The sequence below is a fragment of the Epargyreus clarus genome, unplaced genomic scaffold (assembly GCF_041222505.1).
Source record: "Epargyreus clarus isolate Ecla_fem2 unplaced genomic scaffold, WU_Ecla_fem_2.2 ptg000022l, whole genome shotgun sequence".
Lineage (NCBI taxonomy): Eukaryota > Metazoa > Arthropoda > Insecta > Lepidoptera > Hesperiidae > Epargyreus > Epargyreus clarus.
The window spans coordinates 2,333,946-2,346,318 of NW_027332229.1; the positions used below are offsets into that span (position 1 = coordinate 2,333,946).

Genomic DNA, 12,373 nt, shown 5'->3' on the forward strand with positions numbered 1-12,373 from the left:
AATAACATGTTCCAAAGATTATCTGCTACTACTGCTTTCTGTAGATCGTAACTGATCTACAAAGTTAAGCAACGTCGGCCGCGGTCAGCAATTGGATGGATGACCGCGAGTGTCTAAAGTCCTTGTACGCTTCAGAGGGTACGAAAAGCCGGCGAAACTGGTTGTTGGATACAATTCATGTTAGACACCTTATGGGCTGTTTGAAACCATCCAACACATATTGGCCATGAACCTTCGTCTTCTATTGTGGTGCAGCGTGATGGAGTATGTTCCTGAATTCCACCGAATTTGTGTAGAGACCCGTACCCAGCAGTGCGCAGCACTGGAACATAAACAGGGTTACAGAAGTGACACGAAATGTAGGTCCAACAATGTCGCCATGCATACCAAGATGTACGATTTAAATTAGTTCAACCGTCTCAAATATGCGAGTTACAACAAACAGACAAAAATATAAATGACATTTTGAGATTTTACATTGTGTATATTATGAATAATTTCAAATAATAAGTCGTTTGTGGCTTCATTCAATTTCAAGGCGGCGAAGTATCTTTACTAATCTATGTGTGCATGGTATACCCAAAGTACAGTTATGTACCAGGGACCCATACTTTGATATGAACTCAATTTCATTATCCACTATATTAATAAAATCAACGTACACCATGATGAATAAAAATAGCTACCAATAGTAGGAGATTGTAATTACGAGAATGAATTACAATAAATATTAATCGCAAATAGTAATAATTAAGAGTAAAATAAAAATAATAATAAAACGTAAACGTTCCCATAAAAATGACAAGTATCACTTTTGTCATGGGCTTTAAAATGTTCCCATCGACGATAGTTACCATTGCAATAACTAATTTAATTCTAATAAACCAAAGTAAAGGTTAATTGACGTTACCTTTGAATGGAACGCATAGTTTTAAATTCTTCAATAACTCGGTAAATAAATAAACAATAATTTCAATTGTAAACTCCTCGACATTAAATGAATATTATGTGAAACTATAAATAAAGTAAGTCACATTTTCCCTGTTTGCATCGCTCGGATGTTTTAAATGTATATTATTTCATGTTTAAATGTTATTTAATTCCAAAAATAAAATAATATTGTATTTACTGTAAGATAATGAATTATCAGTAGGCATGCAATTCAATGTCATTTAAGGTGAGTTACTTATAATTCGATAAGTTCAAAACGACATTCAAAGCCAAGTTATAAATTTTCCATGATTAACAACCTATTTCTGCCTCATAACAGCAGTGTTAAGCGCTACTGTGTTCTGGTTTGAAGGGTGTGGTAAGGGAGACATACTTTTCCGAGGCGTTCCAGCTTAGTCCTCAGGGGTAGCGGTGCATCTGTGGCCGACCGCAGGTAGGAATATCTAATTCTATCTGGGGTTGATTACAGATGTCCATGGGCGGCAGTAATCACTTACCATCAGGTGGACTGCATGCTCGTCTGCTACTCCTATTTTATAAAAAAAGAAAAATAATAAACAATCAAAAATTTAGAAATACAACTTTTATACAAATGATAAAAAAAAATCACGTCGCGAAATAATTAAATCTAGGAATTAGGACTTAGGCCATAGTCTTCGGCCATAGTCCATTAGGCTAACCAAATCTATATTAATGACTTCTCGCGCCCATGAGACCAATAATGGCTCTCAGGTATAGTTTTGGGGAAAATTACACAATTAATTGTAATTCAAAGGATAATTAATTTAAATACAAATATTATTTTATCGACGAAGCTGGTCCGTATGATGATGGTAAGGCATCCACAAATTCTGACATCAAAGTACTAGGAGGCTCGAGATACTAGGAGATCATAATTTACAAGAACACTAGTATGTTTGTAGTGTAGTCATCACCGTTAAGATAGCAGAACTATTCGTAGTTGCATTCTGAAGGCATCATCGCCACACCTGTGTCTTACAAAAGCAGTATCAAGAACTGCTGTGTTCTTGTTTGAAGGGTAGTCACAGTGAGGACATTCCAACTTAGTCCTTCGGTGACGAGGGGGAAACCTTCAAAGGGTACCCGACGCCGTGGGAGCGTCGCCGGGTTATGTGGGACTTTTACCTTACTAAGACCCCCGGTGGCCATCCTCGGCGTTTGGAAGAGAACTCCGGGATCTCCAACGGAACACGACCGGAGTCCTCCTAACGTGCCTAAAGAGCCCTTCTATCGGGCTCTGCCCTGGGGGCAGCAATTTAGCAATTTACGCTCCTCTCACATCCCATGGTGATTACAGCGGTATGCGACCACACAAACCGCTGTCCTCCCCGGGGTCGCTTGCTGGACGGTTTAAGCTAATATCTTTTCATAGAAATGCTCAATTTGTAATATATACGTACTAGGCGATCATAATTTACAAGAGTCATATCAAGACAGAACTATTCTGTTACGAATGTATAGTATTGTGCGTATAATCTAGTCGGCAGTCAGCTGACCCAATAGTTCTGCATTCGTCAGTATTACGCGCCTGATGTACGTAATATTGCACGTCTCTTATCGCACAGAGTAGATTGTACTATTAATTATTTATTATCCAAAAGATCGTATTTATTCCATCGCTTGCAACTCTGTTTAGTTTCATTAATAAAACGAATTATAATTAAACGCCAAGACGCCAAGAATTAAACGCCAAAAGATGTCAATAGGAACAAAAAAATAAAGTAGAAAAATTTGTATGACCTGTTTCAATAAGTAATATAATCCCAAATGGCGGCTTTGTGTTTCATCACGAATAATAGAGATCGAGCTAAAGGGATATAGAAAATATAACGGTATTTATTTTATAGTCCATAGTTAGACTTTACTTAATTTTCAGCCCGATTGATGTTAAAGGTCTGCTACAAACATCCGAAGTTTCGGATCCGTCCGAAAGTAAATCTAAATATGAAACAACTGTCTTTAATTTTTTGGATGTGCTTAAAGTACATGAAAATCATTCGTAATACTATAGTAGTAGCAGACGAGCATGCAGCCCACCTGATGGTAAGTAGCTACTGCCGCACATGGACTTCTGTGATCAACCCCAGAAAAGATTTGATTTCTACCTATTGAGATGCGGGTCTGCCTAAGGGACTAAGCTGGTACACATTACAAATATTTCTACTGTGGCTGGTATGTCTTAGGAAAATATATCTCCCTATAAACCAGACCGCAGAACGTGCGTGGATGTGGTGTATATTTTCATGACTGTTTTTATTTTTAATATTTTTTGTTATAGCGGTCACTTATTATACGTAATCTGTAAAAAAATCAAGTGTCTCTCTATTACGGTTCATAAGATAGAACCCTGTGACAGACGGACAGACACCGGAGGCTTAGTAATAAGGTTCCATTTTTACCCTTTAGGTACGGAACCCTAAAAATTGTACGTAATCTGAATGTTCGTAGTATATAACGAAATCTTGTGTAAGTTATTGAGTAAAACAATTCCGCCGCTGTTACGGCGATGTTATACCAGCCCGTCGCCTCGGTGCTTGTTTGTGACAGGCACTTCTGCTGGTAGGGTTGCTACCTTCACGAATTTTCTGGAACTTTCTGTTTTAGATAGAATGGTCTCGAAATTGGTGAAACGATTTTGTTACGGAAACGGTTACGCAGGAAGGTTACGATATTTACGATACAATACCGATACACCGATGATTTTGTATAATATTTTTTTAATTGGAGTTTACTCCTTAAGAAACGATTTGAGTTATAAGGCCCGGTACGGAAATTTTATGAGGAGTAAAATCAAGTGTAACACGAAAAGTTGAGGCGTAACGGTAACCAAAATATGAATAAAGAGTGCTTTTATTAATTTAAAATACAGTAAGTTCAAATCCCATATGAAAGTAATTATTACAATAAAAATAATTAGCAATATATAAAACATTAAAACGTCATTAACTAATTTGTTTACATTTTTGCATAAATTAAGTTATAGGTTTGATCATTTATAAACACTGTGAAAAATATGAACATTGGCGCCATAATATGATTAACAATCTTTTATGAACGTTTTTAAAGAAGAGTAACATATAAAATCAGTAAGCAATTGAATAAGATATAATATTAGCAAAATAAGTTTTTAACATAAAGAGGCTTTTGTAAGTTACTGATATATTAATTTAACTTATAAAAATGGATGCATTATTGATCAGCACCATCTATCAACGATAAACGGGCAAAATCAAAACAGTATTATTTAATATTTATTACAGAATTATTGCTAATGAATTATGTTCAAAATAAGTTATATAAAATTAGCAATACGTTTTAAATGAATTCTAGAATTATAAAACATTCAGAAACAATCCAAATTACATATAATAACATGTTTATTGAGTCTCATATAAATTTCATCCGTAAATTGCAACTAAGCAATTAAGTTTTAAGTTATAAAACGTTTAACATTGTTTTAAATATAAATAATTATATTATATTAAAATTTACTTTAATATAAACAATTATATTAAGTTACCATTATAATATTTGGAACCAAAATACATAGATTGATAAACTTGCAAACTTACAATTTATAAAACTTGCCACTAGATGGCGCTATTTTATATTATTTTGTAACATACTTTATGTAATACGCATTATTGAAGTAATATAAATAATCCGAATAATTACAGATATATGTTTGTTTCTCTTATCATTTTAGCAGATGCGTTCATTTACCTACCCTTTTTTCTATTCGATATATATCATAATTATCATTCGTAAGGAGTAAACTCCAATCGTGCGTCGTAGCTGACACACACACACTTTTTTGATTATTTTGAAATTTTTTTTTTTTAATTTTGTTTTAGTTTTACTTATGCTTGTACACATGCGTGTACTTTGCATGGACGAAATCGTATTTTGTCCAAATTTTCTGGATTTATTTACGTCAGAATGGCATTTTCGGACTGACTTCACAACGAATAACTTTTTTGGAAATGGCTTCTTGTATCCAAAAAATATTAATTTTATGTATTTTTCAATATTTGACGTTTTTAAAAAGTAAACACTAGAACAAGATTAGCCTTGCAGACGTGTTTTCTATAGAGATTTCAATGAAATGGGTTTCTTCAAAGACATGCAACTATTAATTAATGGAATAATAATTAACACGTAAGGGCTTCTGCGCCGCATTAACAATCTCGAAATATATTTGCAGTTGGCAACCCTACTGGTAGCGGAAAGTATTGATGGAAACCTTTTGTCATGAATATACGTAATAAAATAAAGTCAGGAAGTAATTATAACGTCGGAAAATTGTAAGAAAACTTATTTGTGTCATGTTACAGTGCTGGGCAAACATAATTGATGTTTTTTATTTTATCTGTTTGAAAAACTATAACTTTTTCTTCAATAAATGCAATAACTTTTTCTTCAATAAATGCAACTGAAGCGGCTTTGTCTATGAAATTTATTTAAAAAATAAACTTTTCTGATCTTTATTTTCACTTCTATCTTTATTAAAGTCACAATCTTACATATTTCTAGCTGAACCGACAAACGTTGAGTTGCCATATAAATAAAAAAAAACAGTTAAGGGACAACCCTTATCACTTAGGGGTATGAAAAATAGATAGTAGCCGATTCTTAGACCTACTGAATATGCATATAAAATTTGGTGATAATCGGTAAAGCCGTTTCGCAGGAGTACGATAACTAAAATTGTGACACGAGAATTTTATATATAAGATTAACCGCTTTCAAAAAAGGAGGAGACCGTATATATATATATATGTTTTTTTTATAATTATTTTCATTGGTTCTTAAAAATTGAATACAAGAGTATTTTTTTAATTCGATTAAATTTTCATGTAAATATGTCTAAATAAAATGGTAGTTGTCTAACAAAAGAAATAAAGCTAAATTGTCTGGAAAAGTAATTAAAATATAAATATATTTAAAATTACTATAATATCCAAATCTTTTAACATATTTGTACCAGTCTTTAAAATGATTAAAATATTATGATTGTCTATGTCTAAATTGATCTGTGGTAAAATTTCACGTATTGCGATACGATACGAGCGGGTCTTGTGCAACGCTATAGAAATAGATTACCACCGTACCACTGTGCATACTGCATAGCTATTCTCTTCTGAAACTAACCTTAGTTCATTGCTAGGTTTTACCTGCGACTTCGTATGCAAATAATTTACTAATCTTAATAATACAGTTTTATTTTTATTTCAATATCGACTCACTATTGTCCTGCTGGGCACGGGTCTGGCTCTCAGTCTCTTAACTAATATTATTGATACGTCAGTTTGTTCGTTTGTTACACTTTTACTCCTTACCTACATAAATAAATTGTCAAAATTTTACGTTTGACGTAGAGTACATTTTCTCCTGAAAAAAGTGCTGTTCTCGAGAAATAGATGAAACCTCTGACCGCGAGCAAAGCCGCGAGTAAATGCTAGTGTTAGATAAATTAGACGAATAATGTAAATTACAGTATTTGACTTCAAATTTCGACCGGCGTCTACCTACCTACTATTCGCAGGGGCACAGAATAAGAAGGACGTGTATAGTCCAACACGCTGGCCAAGGTGGAGGTTTGAAGGTAGAACCCGCCGTTGTACGACTAGCGTCATCGCCACACTTATAGATATAGGACTCCTGTGTTCTAATTATTAGGGTGCGATCAGGCAGATACTTTCTGAGACGAGGCGTCCCAATTTAGTCCCCAGGGGAAGCAAAGTAAATAAAGTAATTTCATAAAGAAATACGGACAATAAAATTATTTATGCGGATCTCTTATTACCGGGCTCTCATAAGTTAGATATTTATTTTGGATCTTCTCTTATTACCTTAAATAGGTACACTAGCAACTTCAATGAACCTTCGTCTGTTTTATAGAGGCCGGGTACTGACCACTGTATTTTTAAGGTCCATAACATCAGCTAACAACGATCGGTGGTTCGTACTTAGGATTACGGGCTTGTCTGTCACTTTCAAATCGATTTAAAAATCCCACTTGTACCGCGCTAGAAATATTGAAATCTATAGAAGCGTGTTATAGTGAATTATATAATGTGTTGTGTTGTGATTGTGTCTAAGAGTTAGGCAATTGCAGATGTCGGTGGGCCTGCAACGGCGCGTGCCGGCGCTGGACGAGGCGGGCGGCGGCGTGCCGGCCGCGTGGAAGGCGAGCGAGCCGTTCCCGTCGTTCGCGCCGCCGGCCGGCTCGCCCGCGGGCCCGGCGTTCGCGGCCTCCCCCGCGCCGTCCACCCCCGGCCCCGGCCCGGCCTTCGCGGGCCCGTACGCCGCCGCCGGGCCCTTCGGCAGCCCCTCCGCGCGGCCCGGCTCCGGCGGCGGCTTCCCGCCCGGCCCGCCGCCCCAGCAGGGCCACTTCCCCGCGCCGGGCTTCGCCCCGCCGGGCTCCCCGTTCCACCCCCATCCGCCGCATCCGCCTATGCCGCCGCACCCTCACATGATGGCGCCGCTGCCGCCGCCTGTAGACAGGTACACTACTTACTCATTTTAGTTCTAATTTAGTCTATAATTTTGTTGACATTATTCCACTATTGGATATACATATTTTTCAGAGCCCTCACTATAAATTATTATGATCTTTCGCTGCCATGTTTAATTCAATCTCTATATAACAGTAATATTAAACAAGGTAAACACGATGTAAAACATATTTAAAGCGATTATAACAGAAAAAATATTAGTTGAACAATAAGAGGAAATATATTAAAGTGATCGTTTGTGCCACACGAGGATGTAACCAGTATGGAAGATGTTAAGAAATTACATAATAATTTACTATTAACAATTAAATGCTTCGAGAAAAGAAATGTACAGCCGTGCCGCTTTTTTTGGTCTTTTTGGCTCGACTTGGCGGAGGCACTGCCGTACCTCCAGATTATAAAAACGAAATATTAAACGTTACTACATTAAGCCTAATAAATATTTAAACATGTACTTTTTGAAGTGAAGTGACCAAAATAGGCCGATTTTGTATTGCGCAAAGTCGGCAGGGTTATAGAAAAATCTGGCATTTGATCAAAAGCAGACTTGTGACAAAATGCACAGTCGATGTTATCACATGCCTTGGAAAAACCAGATTCATACAAAGTTGGACTTTATATTAAATTACTACGCAATATAATTATTATAATGCATTATGCATACCGTTCAATACATATTTCATACCATTTCTTAAAGCGAAACCCTTAAAACTTATAATCACAGAAACCGTCCTAGAGGTGATTTTTGAAAAATCATCCCCTAGGGGATGAAAACTTTAAAAGTTCATCACTTTTTTGGCTTTTGCGATTTTAAGTACCCACTTTTTATACTTTTAGTCATGGATTAGTAAAGATACTTCGCCGCCTTGAAATTGAATGAAGCCACAAACGGCTTATTAGTAAGTTCTTTTTTTGAATTCTTGACAAATAAAAACATTTTTAGAGAAAATTTACGAATAAATAACTAATACTGCGTAATTTACATAATAAATAAATAATTATTTCAAATATTTTAGGAACATTTTAGCACGGAGACGTGGCAAAACTTTTTTACGCAACTATTTCAATTGTCAAAACTGGGTACATTTTCTTGTTAGGAGTGAGTAATCTTTACTTATCTATGGTTTTAGTATGTTTTTATAGTGGCTATAGTAATACACAATCTGTATAAATTCAAAGAATCTTTTTATTACGGTCAAGACATAGAGTCCCTTTAGGATCCCGTTTTTTTATCCTTTGGGTTCGGTACGCTAAAAATCATGTAATATATATATATTTTTTTTTATAATATAAGAGTAGCAGACGAGCGTGCAGTCCACCTGATGGTAAGTGGCTACTGCCGCCCATGGACATCTGTAATCAACCCCAGATAGGATTAGATATTCCTACCTGAGGTCGACCACAGATGCGCCGCTACCCCTGAGGACTAAGCTGGAACGCCTCGGAAAAGTCTATCTCCCTTACCACACCCTTCAAACCGGAACACAGCAGCGCCTAACACTGCTATTATTAGGTAGAAATAGGTGTGGCGGTGGTGCCGCCGGAGTTGAACCACAAAGGGTTCTACCACCTTCAAATAAAAATAAATATAGAGTAATATGTGCATTAGAGTCATATGCATACGCGATACTAACGTTATCAAAGTTTAACTGGTTTTAATTAACTGGCGCAGGATGCCTTGTCTTCGATTACTATGTGCCACAGAGTTATATTCATGTAGAGGTGGCACATCGGCTCGCACATAATAATATGAGGGAGTAATTTTTGAGCTTTTCGAAAATTGATAATTCGAGCACTCCAGGCTTCTTTTTTCACAATTATACAATTTACTGTTCCTTAATTGATTCCTAGATTGAAAATTATATTCTACTTTTTAGTTTTTTTAGTTTTTTTTAACTATATTTATTTAGTTAAATTTCATATAAAAGCAAGTTCTTTAGTTTCTTTAATTATTATTTACTGTTTTATTTATACTGCTGTTCACATTAAGCATCCACAAAGCGTCATAATTATAAGGATGTATGTTGATCTCTTTCTACTGAAAAACGGAGTTACTCACTGACAAACATACAAGTGAAGCTAATATAAAGCGTGTAAAAATGGGAGGTTTTACGTGTATACTCTGTAGAAGAAATGTTCGATAGAAATGCGATCATTGCGGACTATAATATTTATTCCGTCAAGTTACATATAAGTTAATATTACGTGATATACATGTGAACATTTCGGATTTTTCTCATACATAATATGCAATATATTATCTAATATTATATCTGTTTTTTCGCATTAGAATAACGATGTGGAGTCATACCACCACCTTTTAAAAACCATCATAGTTCAGGAAAGTTTTAATTCAATATTGCATCATCATTTTGTTTCGTACCATACCTCATAAAACAGGTCGTGGTACGAAATTTCAATGTATGATTAAAATAATATTGTTTTAAGAGATGGTAGTACCCTCCTGGTCTATTCCAGTTATGCGAAGAGCCTTACCGTACTACAAAATAATAATATGATCACTCGTTCATAGTGATGCTGTTGTTGTTAGCTATGCCATCTCTATCCGTACATAGCTCTGTGACGTACATAGTATTAAGGTCGAACCACACTCCGCGCTCCAGCCAGATCCAGTACGATCCTGTTATCCAGTTTCTATGTATCTCATCGGTTGTGTCCCGAGCTTTATTTATTTTGATTCTGTATGGATCATCCCATCGTAGTTAACAGATTACTGTCCCACTCTAGGGCAAAAGTATTCTTTCAGGGTGAAAGGCATACGTCATAGTCCACTGCGCTGGCGCAATTGCTCGACTTGATAAACATAAAAAAAATTTTAAGAATTCTCAAGTGTGGGTTTTCTCACGATATTTTCGTTCACCTTTATCGCAAATTTCTAAAACGAAAATAATTTTGAAAAATTAGAGTTGCTTCTTTTAGGCTTGAACTGCGGACCTCCCGATTGAGAGGCTGAGTTTGCTCCGGCTACTTAATTCCCTATTAATGGGTATACTCGATTATAGCGCCTTGAAGTTGCTGTTTTAGGTGAAGTACTCGTAAGGTGGAAATACTAATATGAGGCGTTTCAACTTAGCCTTCAGGGGTAAAAACGCATCTGTGCGCTACTTCATGTAGGACTGTTATCATTTTTTATAATATAGGAGTAGCAGACTGGGTATACTCGATAGGGTCGATTAAAGCGCCTTAAGTTGTTGTTTTAGGTGAAGTAAGGTGGAAATACTAATATGAGGCGTTTCAACTTAGCCGTCAGGGGTAAAAACGCATCTGTGCGCTACTTCATGTAGGACTGTTATCATTTTTTATAATATAGGAGTAGCAGACCAGCATGCGGTCCAACTGATGGTAAGTGGCTACTGCCGCCCATGGACATCTGTAATCAACCCCAGACAGGATTCGATTCCTACCTGAGGTCGGTCACAGATGCGCCGCTACCTGTGAGGACTAAGCTGGCTGGAAAAAGATTACCACAGCCTTCAAACCATAAGACAACAGTGTTTAACACTGCTGTTATGAGGCAGAAATAGGTGTGACGGTGGTGCCGCCGGAGTTGAACCACAAAGAGTTCTACCTTCAAAAACTGTTTCACATTAGAAATAATATGGAATTACCTCTGCAGTCGAATCATACTGGTTCCCACAATAAAGATAGAACCAAGCAACCATTTAAAAATTAATGCCTAAGACACAAAAATATTTAATTTAAACATATCAAAACCGAATTCAAAGTACGTAACAAAAAAAAATACGTCGTCGTGGCGGTAAAAATCGCAAAATTATCCTGAGTCAAATAAAGTGAGCCTGTGTGCGCAAAGCTCGTCGGTGTGCGAGCCATAAACCGTGGTGGTGTGAGTGCACAAATAAATGTAGGTGAACGGTACGTAGCTATATATTTGTGTCGGGCGGTACGATGCGCAGAGAAAGGTTGATTCATTTTGTTCGGGTTTAGAAGTTTTACTTCTGGCGTTTAATACTCGTAGCGCAGTGTTAAATGAATTCGAAATTATTTGTTTCAAAGTAGATAATTTACAGATTTTTTGATCGTCAATAATCTACAATAATTACGCGAGATGTTTTGTAATGAAGAAGCTGCGAAAGAAACTAGCAACTAGCACTTATAAAAGAAATTGTTTCATGTACAATAAAAAAACATATATTTTGTATGGGTTTATCAATTAAGAATTCCTTGGCAGGTTTATTGTTTATGGACAATTTTTGACAAAACCCTTTTACGTACAACATTTCTCATAATATATCACTTCTATAATATTTACCCATCAATTACTGTCAGGTTTTTCGTTGAAACCCTATATTGTTTGCAGAGAGCTCGGAAAATATGATCGATGTTGTAACCTAGGATTGAAATTTGTAATAGATATCATATTGTATTAATAAAAATGTTTGATGTTCTGATGTTCGATCACAATTTTTGTGTTGTAATTCTTATTCTTTATTATTTAAGCTGGTCGAGGGGTAAAGGCCCAGATATTATATATACATACATAACCTTTTATTTTTATATTTATATTTATTTTTAATTAATTTTTAAAGGTTACATTTAACTATTTACAATATTTACGTAATAAAAAAGTACAAAATAATAAATGAAACAGGCTTTAAAAATACATAATGTGAGACGCATATTACTAATTCCCATTATAATTTTTGAGCTCTGAGCGAAAATACGAAAATAAATTAAGACGTTATATTCCATCGATTCGAGCTATGATTTGACATGGCTAAAGCGATTTTAATGCAATTTTAACGTAAAGATAGAAAAGTTCATAAGGTAGGAGAAAGTCTTCAGTCCATTTGACATAAGGAGTACCTGTAATATCTTTTGTAGTATGAAATCCTCGAATCATT

At 35.7% G+C, this 12,373-nt stretch overlaps 1 protein-coding gene across 2 annotated transcripts in view; it reads left to right on the top strand.

Moving 5' to 3' along the window:
* Positions 1 to 12,373, top strand: part of Chi (LIM domain-binding protein 2 Chi) — a 69,116-nt gene that overhangs the window by 14,844 nt on the left and 41,899 nt on the right. For both annotated transcript variants that reach the window (XM_073085192.1, XM_073085191.1), the window contains exon 2: positions 7,091 to 7,479. In XM_073085192.1, coding sequence (XP_072941293.1) covers positions 7,091 to 7,479 — 389 coding nt within the window. The remainder of the gene's footprint in view (positions 1 to 7,090; positions 7,480 to 12,373) is intronic.